An 18,381-nucleotide genomic window follows, 5' to 3' on the forward strand; every position below is an offset into this window, starting at 1 on the left:
GTAATTAATCTGAAAGATTAATTTATTGGCTTGATCAGGGACTGAAACAACTTCTGAGACCTTGTATTGCTTTCATAAATTTGAACATTATGTCAAATACAATGCTTTCCAACAAAGACAGTTCATACATGAAGCCATGATAAATCACAGAGAAATCAAACCTCATGATATACATGGTTACAAGAACCAGCCCCTTGTCTCTAACTCAGCCAAAGAAATGGTATAAGTAGTATGACCATCATTAGATAGTTAAACAACTAAATAGTTGCTTATAAATAGTTAAACTAAACAGATAGTTAAACAGCTTAAAGAGTTGCATCAATTACTGACAAGATCTTCCAACCAAATATCAGCAGTGAAATTAAGACGAAGCTTTGTACAAGACAGAAAGACCAGGATTTGAATAAAAGACTGCAGAAAAACACAACAGCTCAAAGGATGCTACACTAGCTACTGTAACCATATAGGTGCTCTCCATAATCATACAAAATTCTAAGTTTGAGAAACTGATGAAGACTGAAATCCTATGCCTGGGAATATGCTCTAGTGAACATTATGGCTTTGATCAAAGGATGTTGTCCCCCTTCCGTCCAAAGGGGAGGGACTGTCTCTGATTTTCACCAAGTTCCCTTCCCGCTGCAGCCCGCTGCATCACATGCCATTCTGTTCCAGAGAGTCCTTCAACCTTTGGGGGCAGGTTTTCAGAGGGCTGCAGAGGGAAGGGGGGGCATGAACGCCCAATTTTGTGAACTGGGCTTTGTTCCATTCACAGAACAGAAATAAGGATCCAAGCTCATGGGAACTTCCAGCAAACATGTGAAGTATTACACTGTACAAGTTAGTGGAAATTCTATCCTGAACAAACAAGTGAATTCCACAAAGGCAATGAACCATGTGAGCCAACCGCCTGTACATCAATTAATATATTATCATAGAGGTCATTATGTGTTATACATTACACTGCGATGTTAGTAAATTCCACCCCAAAGCTCACAGGTTTTCAGACTGAAGCTGTCTTTCAAGATGCATGAAGTTCACCTATCCATTTTATTGTGATTATTATTGCTCACTTTTCAAACTGTGGCAAAGGGAGGGCCGACAGGTCAATGGAAGAGCACATTCTCTGAATGCAGAAGCTCCCAAATCCAATCCCTGGTGTGTTCAAGTAGAAGAATTTCAAGGTAGTAGGTTTGGGAAAGATCTTCAGCTTGGAGGGAGACTGCTAGTCAGAGTAGCCAATATATGCATTTATGAATTATCCATCTATGCTCAAACGCACACATACATGCATGCACACGCACACACACCTATATACAAACTTACTTTGTTACTTGTCATGGTGCTATATAAGAATCTAGAACTTGGCCTCTTCATATTGCTTCAAATTCATCATCAATACTTTCTGAATGCCTTCCAAGATTTTACATACTTCATACAAATATACAGTTTTGGGATCTGTACCTCCAAATCATTTGCCTTTCTTCAAAAAACCTTCACTTAGTTGCTTAATCATCATGTACAAAAATTAAAACATAGAGAGATTTCAATTGGATGGCACAAAATGGTTAATTCCACACCCACTGAAATAATTATCCAAAGGACATAATAGATAACTTAAAAGAAACTCAGGGGCATGCTACAAAAGCAGTTTATAACACAAATAACAAGAGATACCAGCAACAACTATATGGTCAAAGAAAGAATAGACTTTCAAGTTGTGCTTGCTTACCGCAATGTTAAGATCCTTAAGGTCTATGTGTCAATTATATATATCCGTACATTTAACCTCTGGTACTGAAACAGCTAAAGGGAAATGATGCATTGCAAAGCAAACAGAAGCTGACCTTTGCATGTTTTCCCATCAGGCTGCAGGGTAAATCCAACTGGGCAACTGCAACGTACTCCTGTTGCTGTATCCTTGCAAGTACGGTCACAGCCTCCATTATTGACAGCACATGTTTCTGAGAAATGAAAGAAAGAAAAAGGAGAGGAGGCAGGGAGGGAAAGAGAGAGAGAGAGAGAGAGAGAGAGAATGACACAACACATTGTAGTCTTCTAAGTGTTCTGCATAATGTTACCAAGCCATGTAAGCAATCTATTCTTAAGCATGCAACATCAATATGCCTCTTATGTTTATCACGAGGGCTTTAAAACTTTAACCGCAAAGCACGTACATCCAAATTGTATGAATGTTGACTGGGAAATAAGTCCGAAGGAAATCAATGGGGTTTATTCCCAAGTAAGTGTGCACAGAATTGTACGCTTACTAGAAAGTCCCTTTGCAATTAATGGGCTTTACTTCCAACTACGCACACTCAGAATTAGAGAAAAGTGACTGTGAGAGAGTATTCATTATTGTAACCAATATTATCTTGCTTTAGCCAACAGGAGTGATTTTTATATGCAGATTTTGAAAGGCCATTGTTTCAACTAACAACACATTGAGCAATTGCATCCCAACCTATACATACTGTATGGAAGTAAAACCCTGTGATTTCAGTAGAGCGTACTTCCAAGTATGTTTTAATGGCTTATTAGCCATTATCAAGTTATGGCTTTGGAATACCCATTTTGGGAAAAAGATTGCTCTTGACAAAATCCTGAGTTGAGGATGGGGGAGCTGCAGAAAAGCAAAGCGCAGTTTTGCGTTTGAAATTAAAAATTTCAAATCCTTTCCTTAACAGAAAGAGTTAAGGGAAAATGAACTACATACATCACTTTGACAGGAATCTACATGCCCAATCTGTTCTTACTGAACTACAAGCAAAAGGCATCTGGGTTTTGTCCACTTAAAGCGTTTTGCAAATTGAAAGGAGTTTGGAGTGGGTGGGGAGGGCATAATTGAGGTCACTGAACCCATTCCAAGCTGTGTCATTGAAATTTCCCAGTGCTTGTAGGATGTCAAATGGCGGTTGGGCAAACACATGGAAGAGAAAGCTTGTAACACTTTTTGCAACTTTTACAATAATGGGGAATGGATATTAGGTCCCACTCCATGAAAAGAAGAGTGCAACTTCATTACAATAAAATACAATAAATGGCACAATACAGGTACGTATATAGTGCTTATGAAGTAAATAATAAGCAACAATCAAAATGGATTATATAATCCAGAGATGGGAGAAGTAACTGTGCTGATTTTGCTCCTTGGGCTAAACTGCGTATTAATCTAGTAGGTGCTTCTTGGTCTGCGACTAGACATTATACCCCACATCTCTTCCTCTTTTCTTCCCTATTAACATCTACTAATCCTATATAATATACCATGCGATGTCATTGTGCTTCAGGCTTCCATGGTGCCCAAAATGGCAGTCAATGGAGTGGGAGCAGGGAAACACAGAGCACGATGGCGTCCTGTCACAGATTTTGTATTTTTGAATGCTACCAGAAGAAGTGAGTAAAGGTTGAGGGGCTATTGTTTTGGACATTAACCCGGAGATATTATTTAGCTGTGGCCTTGTAAGAGTAGCCAATGCCCATATGCGGTTAACAATTTTGATATTCTGGAAGACCTTTCTAAGTTCCTCCCATGTGGTACAGATGAAATTTCAATCTGTAAGATGGCTCATTGCAGTCCATCATCACAAGGGTTTCCATAAAGCTATATTAATTGCTCAGTCACATTTATACCTATTTGGATTGTTTGCATTACATGGAAGATGTGTTAGGGCTGAATTACATATAATGCTTAAACCCATACAACTCCAACAGTTGCTTGTTCTATGGAGAAGCCCTTTCAGGAGAGGCAACCTGGAGCAGAAAAGTAGAGGTGGGTGCGAGGGGTTATTAACCCTTTCCCCATCCAATGTGTTTCCTTTGGAACCCCAGATGAGTCCTGCCCTCATCACTTATTATTGAGAGAATTGAAATGATTAAGACATTCACATGGCATGCGCGCTACACTTTTCATACCTGTTTGACAGGTACCTGACCAAACAAACAATCCAGAGAAGTATATAACAGGGTTTGGAACCTGAGTTTAGTGAACAGCAAGTCCCTGTGCAAACCACTTTTTGAAATTAAGTGGAGTTTCAATACCAATTTGAGATTTGGCATGGAGAGAGAGAGAGAGAGAGAGAGAGAGAGAGAGAGAGAGAGAGAGAGAACCCTAAAATCCGGCTGGAAAGGTGCAGCTCTTTGGATATGCCTGCTCTTCTGTTCCTGGCCAAGTGCTTAATCATGGAGAAACACATGACTCAGTCCATTAATTTGCACATGGACTTAAGATGGATAGCTTCTCATAACATATAGAACTGAAGGTATTTGCCAAAAATGCTGGTCATGAACTTTGTAATCCTAAGTATACTTTTATTGACATGAATATAAGCTAACTCTGATTCAGCAGCTTCACATGCAAGGGCTCAAAAGTGTACAAAGTACAGAACTAGGATGGACATGTAGAATATTCACCAATTTTAAAAGAAAATGGAGACCATTTGTTTTGGTGTAACATTGTGTGCATGCATCAAAGCCTTGGGATGTGACTGGAATATAGGCACCAACAGGGGTGTAGTCATCCAGGGTCTCGGGGGGTCTTAGATCCCTTACTTTTTTGGGAGCAGGGTCCCAGCAGGGTCCCTATGTCTCCAGCATCCTACAAGCCAATCAGCATGAAAGGGGAGTGTGTTAGCCACTGAGAAGAACCTTCTAACGTGCTTCCTTGTCCTTACACAGCTGGTATAGCAAAGTGGGCAGGACAGCCTGGTTGGGAGTCCAGAGTCTGTGAGTTCAAATCCCCGCTCATGTCTCCTGGGTGTCAAGGGCCAGCTAAAGATCACCCACACAGTGAGTGGCTCAAGGGTTACGTGCCCTGCCACCTGTGCAGCCGTGGGCAAGCTGCATAGTCCCAAGGAGCCCAGTTGCCCCCCAGCTGGCAGTTGCGGACAAGGAAGGGGCTGGCTTGTGCAGCTGTGGCAAGCTGAGCAGGCCCTAGCCAGCTGGGGAGGACTAGCCTCAGAGGGAGGCAGTGGTAACCCCCCTCTGAATCCCGCTTACCATGAAAACCCTATTCACAGGGTAGCCATAAGTTGGGATCAACTTGAAGGCAGGCCATTTCCATTTCATTTTTCATTTTCCTTTCCCACTGATTGAAGCCAAACAGAGTGAAAAGAGGTATGGGAGTCACTGAGAAAATTCTTCTCAGTAGCTAACACACTCCCCTTCCATGCTGATTGGCTTCTAGGGAAGGATTGAGGAATGTGGAGGTAATGATGGAGAGCAAGCAAGCGAGGGGGCATGGCTGTGAGGGGGCATGGCATGATTATCATGAAGGGACCTTGCACTTCTGGGTTTGCCACTACACTACTGGACACCAACTTGTTCCATGAGTAGGTATGACACTGAAAGATGAGAACATGCAATAATAGATTGCAAACTTAATCTTGAATTAATTCTAATAAAACAGAGAATAAAAAAATTGTTTCTGCCTAAAGCAATTTATTGGGAGTACCAGCAATTTAAAATTACAGGATGATTAGTAATGTCAAATAGCTACATTTAAAAAACATGAAAAAGCACTGGAAATATTCATATCTTACACTCATAGATTAACTATGGCTTAAGAAAAGCCCTTTATGACAGTTCAGCAGTATTAGACAAACATTACTTAAGCAGTGATATAATAACTTGCTGGGTGACATCTAGTGAAAATGAGTAGACAGAGCAAATATTCCTCTGATCCCCTAGTGCAGAATATATGGTTGTATCCAGCTGTAGGGTAAGGGTCAGTCAATGAGTTGAAGTAATTTTGATTAAGAAAAAAAGACAAGAGGATCAAGAGAGCTCCTCTTATTTTAATACTTTCACAAAATGTTCCTCATATGTTCAAGCAGAGAAATGTGTGCCTTTAATAAATGCCAATAAAATGGGGTAAAGGCAGAGATCCTGTCCACAATTTTAACATGTACATGGAACAATAAAATCTTTGACACGAAAAGGAACAGCATGTGACACGGAATAAAACTGGGGGAGGGAGGACCTGGGGGAAAAAAAAGAAGTGTGGGAAACAACATTCTAAGGTGAGCCAGGAAGCCAAATGCAGCCCACCACCCAGACATGATGACACCAAGTCCCACTTGGAGCTTGATACCTCCCCTGATTTTCCTGCTTGGGCAAGACTCTAAAAAGCAAGGGTTACCAAACACCTTGCAAATGGCAATATATGGCTGGTGGGCTGCACTCAGGTTCCAGGGTTATATGTTTCTGAAGGCCTGCTTCAACCTGTTCGTAATCCAAAGACTTCCACACCTTGAGAAGCATTTGAAATCCATGTTTTAATTTGGGATCTAGATACGAAACAAGAAAAAATAACCTTGCAGCTACTTTGTAGAACTCCTTTCCACAGGGTGTCCTTTTGCCTCCCTCTTTAGCCACTTTTATATAGCCCTTACAACCCTTTTTATCTCAATCTATTTTAATTGCTGATGCTAGTCTGGGGTTTTATAAGTGTAATTGCTGTTTTTTATCACTAATGGTCTGGATTGGGATGTTTTTAATGCTGCTTAATGTATTTCATATATGTTTGATATTTTAAATTCTTTTTATGATGGTTTACAACATGGTTTTAAAAGATATCTATACTAGTTTGGTTATTCTGTAAACCACTTTGAGGAGACTTTACGGTAACAGCAGAATATAAATACTACTTCCTCTCTCAGTTTGAAATACTATGCATTTTGTATTGAGAGGTATCAACAAGGTTTGCACTTATGTGTAATGGGGATGTCCACACAGCAGTCCAGAGTTTTCAAGTGGTGCTTAGTGGTCTCACCTCATTTTTAATCAAGGTATGGTAAAGCTTTGCTCACTGTTTCACTTGTATGAAAAATAAAATGATCAAAAATTATGAGAGGCAGAGATGTTCCACACTTCAATGCTTCATTTCTTTATGGGTTTTATAAGTAACAACCTGGCAGAGCTTGGAAAAGTTACTTTTTTGAACTACAACTCCCATCAGCCCAATCCAGTGGCCAAGCTGGCTGGGGCTGATAGGAGTTGTAGTTCAAAAAAGTAACTTTTCCGAGCTCTGCAACCTGGCCACATAGGCTAAATCCTGTACCTGTACCTGTGATGTCATTAGTAGCAGTTGGGTCCAGCCTTATAATCCTTATAAGACAGTGATCATCCACCAGATGGTGTTGTGTAGCAAAATACGCTTCTTGCCTGGAACCACTGCATGTCCCCCAAAGATACAGAAATTAGCCATGTGAACAACAGCAAACTGGTACCAAGTTTTGTCTGTTACTCCAGTTTTCTATTATAAAGGAAAAGAGATACTGGCTCTTTAAAAATTGCTAAATTGAAGATAATGTGTAAGTGTGGTCCATTACACAGATTGCAAACCTTTGGTATCCATCTATCCTATATCAAAATATTACTATTAATATTGTATAACAATCTTTAAAAGGAACATATATGCATTGCACTGAAACTTACAATGACATGTTCATGAAGCTATACATAAGGAAAAAGTAGAGACCTTAAGGATATCACATATGGGGTTTTCATCTGAGCAACTATAAAATTTGAAGAATGGTGTCAGAGATTGTATGTTTTCTTCTTCCCTTCCCATCCCTTATTCCTTTTGTATTGTGTATTTTACACTGTAAGTCTGCTGGAAGGGACTTTTTAAATCTGCTTAGAGCACCTAGTAAATTTTAGTCACTTTATAAATGATAAAAAACAATCATCCCAATAATTATTTAAGCCAGCCTTTCCCAACTAGTGGCCTCCAGATGTTGTTGGACCACAACTCCCATCAGCCTCAGCCAGCATTGCCAATGGTCAGGAAAGATGGGAATTGTGGTCCAACAATATTTGGTGGCCCACTAGTTGGGAAAGGCTGGTTTAAGCATTCTATCAGGAGTCAAATTAAAAGCTAAAAACAGATTATTAACAGTGATGCACAGTGCTGGGAAAGCAAGTGGGCAACACAACCTCACCTGCACCTCCCAGCTACTGCTCCTAAGTTCACTACATCTCTTTAAATAAAGGTATGCATTTGTTTAAGCGATACCTGATTAAGCTAAGGTGTACCACCCCAAGAAAATATTTGATAGTGCTCAGGATTGAATTGTGCCTAACAGAGCATTTCAGTTTTAAGCGTAAATGTGTGTATAGCTCAGGGGCAACAGAAAATCTTTGCCAATCATTTACTCATGTTTGGTGCTTTGGAGTTCCAAAAAGAGATCACTGATCCACTTTTAACTATAGCATACAGGTCCTAAAAATCATTAAAGATGAACAAATTTGCCTCCAAAAAGGTAGCTGACCTCACATTAGCTGCAGTTGATTAACTGTGAAACCCTTTTAAGTGACATGCCATGAATTGTAATAATGATGTAATATGAAGAGCTTTTTGCTTGTTTTGTTTCTCAGTACTGCTGCCTTCTCTGTAATAATTATATTAGAGCATTGGAAATGTTTAAAAGAAGGCAGCACTAGTTAAAAAGTTGGCTTACTGGAGAGTGGCCACTACGACACCAATTTTTTAAAAGGGATCCTCAGGTATATGGAAAACTACAGGCCTGTTAGCTGAATGTTTCTTCTGGGAAAACAATGGAGGGATATAGAAAGTGGAATCCCACAAGGAACAGTTTTGGAACCTGTGCTTTTAAACTTGTTCGTTTTATATATATAGGTATAGAGCAGGGGTGACCAACGTGGTACCCTCCAGATGTTGTTGGACTACAACTCTTGTAACTCCTGACTGTTGGCCATGCTGGCTGGGGCAGATGGGAGTTGCAATAAAAAAAAATCTAGAAGGCACCATGTTGGCCACCCTCGAACTAGTGTGAGGGGCAAGTTGGTTGCCAAGTTTGCTGACTGACGATACGAAATTGTTCAAGGGGGTTAAAATAAAAAGGGACTGTGAAGAGCTCCAGAAGTATCCCTTCAAACTGAGTGAATGGGCTGTAAAATGGCAAATGTGATTCAATGAAAGCAAGTGTAGAGTGATGCACCCTGGGGGAGGGGGGAATCCTAATTTCACATATGTACCAATGAGATCTGAACTGGCAGTGATAGTTCAATGACAGTAACTCAGTGCATGGCAGCTTTAAAACAGGGACATTACGTTCGGAATAACTAGGAAATGGAAAGAAAATAAAACTGCTAATATGCTGCTATACAAATCTATGGTGTGACAACATTTGGAATTGTGGTCACTGCACCTCAAAAAGGATATTATACAGTTGGGAAAGGTTCAGAAACAGGCAACCAAAATGAGCATGGGACTACAACAACTCCCCTCAGGAAAGGTTATAACATTTGAAGCTTTTTACTTTATAAAAAAGCTGAGAAGGGTAGAACACAATAGAGATGTATAAGATTATGCATAGTATGGGGAAAGTGGATAGGGAGAAGTTTTCCCTCTCTCATAATACTAGAACCTGGAGCCATTAAATGAAGCTGTATGTCAGAACATTCAAGGCAGGCAACAGAAAGTACTTCTTCATACAGTGTCTAATTAAACTGTGGAATTCACTCTCACAAGAGGCAGTGATGGCCACAAGCTTGGATGGCTTTAAAAGAGGATTAGCCAAATTCATGGAGGGTAACGCTATCAATGGATACTAGCCATGATGGCTCTGCTCTGCCTTCACAGTTGGAAGCAGCATGCTTCTGAATACCAGTTGCTAGGAATCAGAAATGGGAATAATGCTGTTATGCTCAGGTGCAGCTTGTGGGCTTCCCACAGGCATCTGGTTGACCACTGTGAGAACAGGACGCTGGACTATATGGGCCTTTGACCTGACCAGCTGCACTCTTACGTTCTTACTTTATGGAAATTCCCAGGACTGCAAAAATGCTAACCTATAGTTAGATCTCAGTTTTGCAGAAGTAGACAACTGAAATATATTCCAATTCTTACTTGGCCTGAAAATGCTGAGTGTTCTGAATATGGATCCATCTTCTGTGGTTTTGATCCCACAGCCATGAGAATTTGAGGTGATTTTATGGTTTTGATCAGAAACCAGTGAAAAACAGCCTTTTGATTGCTTGCTTTGGCAGCTTGGACCTATATATGAACCAATAATGGAACAAAACCACTAAGCGTCCAGGAAAACTGGGTAAAAGTCGTTCATGCTGCAACAAAGCTGCCAAGATTTCTTGTTTTATCATTCTTGATCTGGCACCATCAATATTTGTGGGCAAATTACATGCTATGCTCAAGCAACACATTTTAACTTTTAACAGTGAGGTCCTATTTAATTTGGAAGAAAATTCACATATATCATAGAATGCTGTTAATTTATAATGGTTAAAGCATGAGCATAGGCTTCAAGATACTTGAGTTTTCCCCCACCCCCCATCATCATTAAATTCAAAAGACAAGTAGGGAAGGAGAGAGAAGGAGAGAGAGAGAGAGAGAGAGAGAGATGGCTAGGACTTCATCCAAGAACTTCTATGTATTTTTTGCTTCTCTCTATTTTTCTTCAAATCCCTCCTCAAAAGTAACATCTTCCTTGAGCCTTTAATTCTTGCCTAACTGGAACTCCAATACTATTATTTTTTGAATATTTCTCACACATTTCTAGCTCTCAACACTCATGTAGCACCATGTTGTATGCATTCAGCAGGAGTTCTTGCACTAGGGCTACCAGGGCACAGCCCTCCCACAGAGAATGTCTCTGTCCGACTTTTCTGTCCCACACGCAAAGAAGCCCCTCCCCTGAGTTTCTGGGCAAAAAAACCATGTGAAATTTGACTATTAGTAGGACCACTGGCTTTTCAGCCCCTGTTCCGCAGATTCCCACTCCCTCCTATTGTCATGAGGGCAATCCAGAAAGAAGACATGGACTAAGGAGGACTGAAGGTCTTGCAGCCCTATCAGAATCATATAGCTGTTCTGAGCATGCTCAGAGCTGTTTCCTTGAAGACCACAGCCGCAGAGCACATTTCTGGAAGCTTTGGTTATCTGAACAGCCTTGCTGTTTGCTTATTCTTATTTCACTGACTTGCCTGTTTGTGTGAGTGAGCACCACTGGACACAGTGCGAGTCTCTTCTTTGTAAAATAAGTGTTTTTCACTTATACCATTTTTCTAATGGATGTGAATTGTGGGGGGAGGGCAGCTTCAAATTATTTTTTTTTTTAATGTGTTTGCAAATTCTGCAGAAGTTCACCCTCATTAAAAACAGAAGTAAACAAGGATAATTGTGAACGGGAAAGTGGTTTTATTCAAAGGTATGCTGGGATATGTATTTCTTTTTGGTCAGCAATGGACGCTATTAACTTGGCAACTTGTTGATACAGGTGCATCATGGGCACGGCAGTTTAAAGCTAAAGCTCTGAAACAAGAATATAATCTGAGGAGGGCTGTGTGTCTTCTTACAGCTTGATTTGACCTGAGATTATTTATTGTGTAAGTGTGCTGTGTGCTGAGTGCTGTTGCCAGTTTTGATGTGGGGAGACTCAGTAGAGAACAATACTATGTGGTGATTGTAAGATGTACTCTTTACACAAAGGACACCCATTTTATTTAGAACAAACTGGAACACACATTAGGCATGAGAGCAGCCCACAAGAAATCTCTTTAACTGCCTCATGGCCTATGCTTCCGAGTTGTTTTTGTAAAACCTGAACTGAAACTGCTCTAGTCTCTAGTGAAGCACATGAAACATCTACTGGATTCCCTTAACATTACAGTGATTACTATCTGATGGTGCTAGAGCCATTTGCTTCTATTTCTATTTCTTTTCTTGGCATATGGTAAAAGATAGCAGTGATTCCATGTATCATGTGGCTGACAGGCAATGAAGAGTTTATATTTCAGGCTGCTGTGGAATCATCTTATTCAATACAAACAAAGGTTCTTCATTGGGGAGAAAGGTGCACTCTGTGCATGCTCATGCCATTTATTTCTGAGGCTCATAATTCTTAATCATGTATCCCCCTACTCCTTAGGTTGTGTCATGCTTTGATTGGGTAGAATATTGCCTCCACATTTTCCTTCTCAGTAAGCCAACTGGCACTTTACACTTTAAGGGGGGGAAAACAGCCTCCCATAAGATCTGGAGCATAATTTAAAATTCCTCCTTTCTGCTACATACTCATTGTATGGCATTGGGTACATTACTCTGGTACAATTTCAATCAAAGCAGTAGCCAACAAGCCATGGTTTACAGCAGAAATGAAATTAATAGTCCAGTCGCATGTTAAAGGCTAACAACGTATTATTGCATAAGCTTTCATGGATTACCAAGAATGATGCATCTGGTGAAGCAGACTCGAGCCCAAGACAGCTTATGCCATAATAAATTTGTTAGTGTGCAGAAACTATATTTAGTACAGGACCATGGATTGCACCCTGCCTGCACATCCCACCTAGGCCAGCCTGATCTAGAATTCAGCCACACTGAAGACCTACATGTAAAGTCCAGTGTTTATTGGCCTGAATATTCTTGTGTCCCAAGTTGTGCCCCAGATACTTTTTTCTTTGGTGTTTAGGGTTTTTTTTTCATAATTCCAAGCCTGATCCTCTTCTCCCACCCACCCCCACCTCTTTCCCAATTCAAAATCAGGGACAGGCAGGCTGGAGATAGACTTTTCTTATTATTATCATTCTTAATTATCAGTATTGTGTTTATATCCCCTCCACATTTCCTCCAAGGATCTCAAGGTAGCATTCAAGGGTCTCCTTTTGCCCATGTTATCCTCGCAACAACACCATGAGGTAGGTTAGGCTGAGAGACAATACTGGTCCAATATCACATGGCAACATGGTGATTTTAACCATGATCTCCTAGGTCCAAATCCACTAATATCCCTCCATCTTATTCCACATTCTGGAAAGAAGACACAGAAGTGAATAAGTTGAGGCAAGGGAATAATCGTGTCCCACAGGTCTGGAAATTTTTTTTGGGGGGGGGGGCTTTTCAACAGTCCTGTATGGCACCATAAAGACTAACCAATTCAGGCTGCAATCATATTAGGGAGCAATCCCCATGGAATTCAGTGGTGCTTACTTCTGACTAGGGATAGGGGAGAAATTTGATTCAGTTTGCATTTAAAGCTGAATTTATCAAATTTGCACTTTCCAAAACAACTTGGGAACTGAACATAGGCTTCCTTCAAAAGCCGAATTTTGTGATGCAGTTCTCTAACTAAGCAGTGTTTGCAAAAATGCATATATTATTAGAAATTGCTTGCAAGAATGTGTATCACAGATGACTATCTAACCAAGTGATAAGATTTTCTACCATGGTTTTGCCTGATTGTCTACATTAATGATATGGTGTGATAGTTTTTCCCTGTCATACATTCTAATGTGTTAAAGGTTTCTCCACATTGGCAAGTTAGTTGTTTGAATTAGAAACTGCTATATTGGCACATAAAGCTAATTCAAAGCAGCATGCACTCAGGCAGCCTCCTTTCTTCACGGGAGTGGCAAAACAAGACATGATTCAGCACATGGTATGTGTGAACCCAGAAACAATGGTTAATGGCTTAAACCATGGCTTCATATCCTGGCTTATTTGGAAGCCATTAACCATAGCTTTTGGTTATGTGCTGCATTCTGGCTTGTTTTGCCACTTACACAAAGAAAGGAGCAAAGTGGGCAGAAAGGAGCTTGCACCCCATTCATGTATATTCTCGTTTATTACACCAGGATTTTTAAGTTAGTGTTAAGTGTGACCATGGCAATTGTGTGAGGACACTAGAGTCTCATCATTTTCAATTTTTAAGTTTAAACCTTCAGGTTTTTATTCCAAGTGTTCATATACTTGGTGAGGACCTCCTGCAGATACCATCTTATCAGGAGGTCTGTTCTGTACAACATAGGAAACGGACCTTTAGTGTGGCAGCACCTACCCTGTGGAACTCCCTCCACTTAAATATTAGACAGGCACCATCTGTGTTATCTTTTCAGCACCTATTGAAAGACCTTCCTCTTTCAACAAGCCTTTTAAGATGAGACCTATACCAGTCCGTGTCTGTGTTGAAATTGCTTTTTAATATGTTTTCAAACCTTTCTTTTTAAAACAACATGTTCTTAACCTTTTTTTAAAAAAAGATGTCTTGAAACCTTTTTAAAAAAATGTTTTTAAAGATGTTTTGTTTTAATGTATTTTAACTCTGTTTTTATGATGTTTTAAAGTGTTTTTAGTGCTTTTGTTTGCTGCTCTGGGCTCCTGCTGGGAGGAAGGGCAGGATATAAATAAAATAATAAATAAATAAAAATATAGCTTGGAACATTTAAATATTTCCTGCTTTCTGAGCTTTTTGCTGTATAGAAAAACCTTTTAATACTTAAAATGCCTACCCATTTCATTTGCAGGCTCTTAATTGCTTGAATTACACTGTGTTGAAACTGAAAGGAACAGGAAAGAAAAGTCTAAAGGAATTTCGCTCCAGCCTATAATAAGAATATCTTCTAAATTTAACCTCTAATAGGCAGATTACTATTAAATTGCACCTTCAATCTTGTTTTCAAAGCAAGAGTCTGTAGTCGTATCCCTGAAGTTACGTTGCTGTGTAAGCTGTGTCATAAGCGGGGAGGGGGGATTTTAAAGTGTGGAATTACTAGTAATAGATTGCTTTACAGGTTTAAAAGCACCGCACAGAGGACTTCACGGGCTTAAAAGCAATTTGATCTTTTTAAGAGAAAAATAACAAATCCAAAGATGGGGGAAATGTTTTCTTGACCTCTTTGAAACAACACGACCCTCAGTATGAATAATCCTAGAAGGCTGTGAGAACATATTTACCATCTACTCCCCTAAACAGAGAACCAGGAAGCAGTGATAAAACAGTGCAGCAATACAAGGAAGGATAGGTCTTAACTCCATGGCTAGCAATGGCAACAACAAAATACTACAAAGCCAGCCATGATTATCTGTATTGATTCACTCTTGCACACTTTTTTTTTTAGGTGGCAAGCCTGCACATTTAACACTTTGTAAATTGGTCGTCTGTATTCACCTAAATATGTCCCTAAAATAAAAGCCTTCTAAAAAGACGGTAAGAAGAACTGTTAAGGTTTCTTTAGGCTATTTCCCCAACCCCAATTACAATTACTTCAGTAGTTGCATCTGCAACTATTGCAAACCTCTACTTTAAAGGTGGCTAAAATTTCCCCAACATTATTCAATATTATTATGTGAGTTGATTGTATCATTCATTTTAATGGATTAATGGGGCTCCGGATAGAACAGACCTATGTTCAAGTCCCTTTAAATACTGTTGCCTTGTCCTGTTCTGGAATATATTCAAAATCTGCAGCAGTTTTCATTTTCAATCCATGTGCAGTAGACGTTATACTGTTATACACTGAAAAAGGAGTTAAGCCTTGGAATCTGTTTCTTACCTTTATTTATCATTTTAAGTTTTATTTAGGTTGTTTAAGGTTGCAATCCTATACACATTTACAAGAGAGCAAATGCCGTTGAACACAGTGAGGTTTTTAATTAAACATTCATAGGATTGCACTGTTAAAGACATCTGCCGTGTCTATTTAAAAAATATTTGGCTAATAAATATTCCTTATATAATTGGTATTTGTCTCCTGCATGTCTTAACAAAATGAATAACAAATGTGATAAACGCTGATGATGTTTCAAATCTTAATGGTGACTTGATTCACATATGGCAAATGTGTCCAAAGATTATATAGTTTGGGAAGAAGGTTCTATAGACCAGTGAATGATTGAACATTCTGTACCACTGAATCCACTATTTGTATTAGTAGATGGTGAAAAATGTTTGGATAGTAGCATTTGTTTCAGACAATGGCCTGGTTCAATGTAATGTTAAACCACAGTTGGCTAAACTATGGTATATTTGATCATTCAAATGCTGCCTAGTGGCTTAACTATGGTTTGTTAACTATAAAGACACCACAGTCATAAGTCATGGCTTGTTGTTGATTTCCAAACCTTGGCTTTTTTTGACTATAGCTTAGCATAACATATAAAACCCAGCAACTGTGAAATGGTTTGAAACTATTGTGAGATTAGCACTGATCTCAGGCAACATGAGGCCTGGAAAGGCTCAGGCTAGATGTCAAGCAAGTCCACAGCAGGGCTCAGGCTATGCTACAAATGAGCAGAGCTCTGATGTTTCAGCAACCATCAAACTGAGACTGAACCCATATAGCAGCAGCAGCTGCTGTTGCTGCAACCCTAATTTTAGCCCCACTTCAATGGAAAGCATCTTTTCAATTAAATGGTCCTTTAATTAAAGAGTCTTCTACTCTGATGAAGCAGGGGAGTCTTACTAGGGCCTCTGCAATAGAGTCAGAGGACAGCAAATGCTGTATTCTCAGGGGTGGTGGCACCACAAACTCATCTGGTAGAAGCGCCTCTGAAGATGGCCCTGCGTGCCCTTCCCCTTCTGCTTCAGAGTCCTTGGCCTCATCTCCTGAAGAAGAGTAATCTTCTACAAGAATTACCTATCTGCTACAATAAAGAAAGAAAGAAAGAAAGAAACAGTGCTGCGAAAAAGCATCCTACACTGAAGCACTGGTTGGCCAAATAACAAACATTTATTTAAATGGCTAAGATTCTTTTGTATATTTAGCTGAGATGGCAAGAAGGCCGCTCATGGTCCTCTTTTATGCATTTAATGATGAATTCATATAATGTAGACATCAACTGAATTCAAGAGTGTATGTGTGCTTGTTTTCCTTTTGTGTGTGTTTCTTTATTTGTAGTGTGTAAGCCACTTTACACAACACAGTAAGCCAAACTATGGCTTAGTAAGACTACAAGAATATGTGGGGTTCCACAGAGGAGCTTGCAGCTGCTTTGCTCTTCCTGTCCTTTTTACTGCTGTGCTGAAATAAACCAAGGTTAGGCTTAGCATGTCACCCCAACTGGGTCTCATGATTAAGAATAGAATAGTAGAGTTGGAAGGGGCCTATAAGGCCATCGAGTCCAACCCCCTGTTCAATGCATGAATCCAACTTAAAGCACATTTGACTGGGTGGCTGTCCAGCTGCCTCTTGAATACCTCCAGTGTTGGGCAGCCCACCACCTCCATAGATAATTGATTCCATGGTCATACGGCTCTAACAAGAGGTTTTTCCTGATGTTCTGGCTTCCTGTAACTTGAGCCCATTGTTCTGTGTCCTGCACTCTAGGATGATCAAGAAGAGATCCTGGCCCTCCTTTGTGTGACAACCTTTCAAGTGCTTGAAGAACTGTATCCTATCTCCCTTCAGTCTTCTCTTCCAAAGGCTAAACTTGCCCAGTTCTTTGGCTCTCTCCTTAATCTCTCTCCAAGACTGACAAATACATGAGTAATCATGGATAATCACAGAACTACATGCAACATGTAGTTCTTCCCTCAGCTAGCCTTTCCGTGAAGCAATGTAAATCAGTAGTTTCAAGTATCAGTTTCTAGAGAGGGCACAATTTTCCTGCCTCCAATCTCTGCCACTATACATCATCATCAGGGTTCCTGTATGGAGACCGTGTGTGTGTATAAAACTATAGGTATGTAGAACTTATTTTAAACTTCCACTGAATGAACAGACATCAGGACATCAGGGCTAGTCGATGTGATTCCTCTCCCACACATTCAGTGTGTGTGGGAGAGAAAGTGAGCAATTGGTGGTGAGTCAGTGTGGGGCAGGGGCCTATGCCCACTTTGGAGGAAGGGTAAAAATGAATAAATGAAATATTATTACAAATGGAAAAGAACTAGAATAAATCCAGAGCAGTGAAGTCATTTTTACCTCAGGAACAAAATGATTCTCAAACTTTGAGCAGGACTTGCCTGGAATCACATGGACAGCTTGGAGAGGCATAAGGTCCTCTCTGAGTCCATTAACAAGCCAGTTATTTTGAGAAGCAGCTGAAGAAACAGGGACCATTCCAAATTTAAAAATACTGCCACTCAGACAAACAAGACTTTAAAGACATTCAAGATTACAACTGAGAGGGAGATGAACACTGTGTCATTTTCCACTCAATGCTCTTTTAACATTAACCCCTAAAGTTTTAGATGGAAAGGTCCTTGTTTGCTCAGGATAATTATGTTTGCTCAGGATAAATATAATCTTATTACACTAATGCCAAAATAAATGTACAAATCTTCACATCCACATTAATAAGAAAAATGAAGCAATACAATCCAGCGTCCAGTGTCTTTTCTCAATATCATTCCAGAGATCGGGAAAAGACTTTCAGTGTGCAGATCTTGAAAATTTGGGACAGCAGGGCTTACAGGTATAGTATGTCGAAAGGTTTGGCTGGAAGTCATCCCCCCTGCCCTAGATTCTTGTTACACTTTACTCAAAAATCTTTTAATTGCAGGTGAGACGTCTGTCACAGCAATAGGATATGAAAATGTTTAAACTCTTAGCTTGCAATCCCCTGTAATGTTCAGCTAAGGAGCCAGATTGCCATGCAAATATGTAGAACATTCATATCCTCCC

At 39.9% G+C, this 18,381-nt stretch overlaps 1 protein-coding gene across 7 annotated transcripts in view; it reads right to left on the reverse strand.

The window, feature by feature from the left end:
- The window catches only part of SCUBE1 (signal peptide, CUB domain and EGF like domain containing 1), a 298,746-nt gene that overhangs the window by 96,068 nt on the left and 184,297 nt on the right, over positions 1 to 18,381 (reverse strand). For all 7 annotated transcript variants that reach the window (XM_061582352.1, XM_061582354.1, XM_061582353.1 and 4 more), the window contains one exon: positions 1,845 to 1,961. In XM_061582352.1, the coding sequence (XP_061438336.1) occupies positions 1,845 to 1,961 (117 nt within the window). The remainder of the gene's footprint in view (positions 1 to 1,844; positions 1,962 to 18,381) is intronic.

Source organism: Rhineura floridana, chromosome 8 (assembly GCF_030035675.1).
Source record: "Rhineura floridana isolate rRhiFlo1 chromosome 8, rRhiFlo1.hap2, whole genome shotgun sequence".
NCBI classification, from domain to species: Eukaryota; Metazoa; Chordata; class Lepidosauria; order Squamata; family Rhineuridae; genus Rhineura; species Rhineura floridana.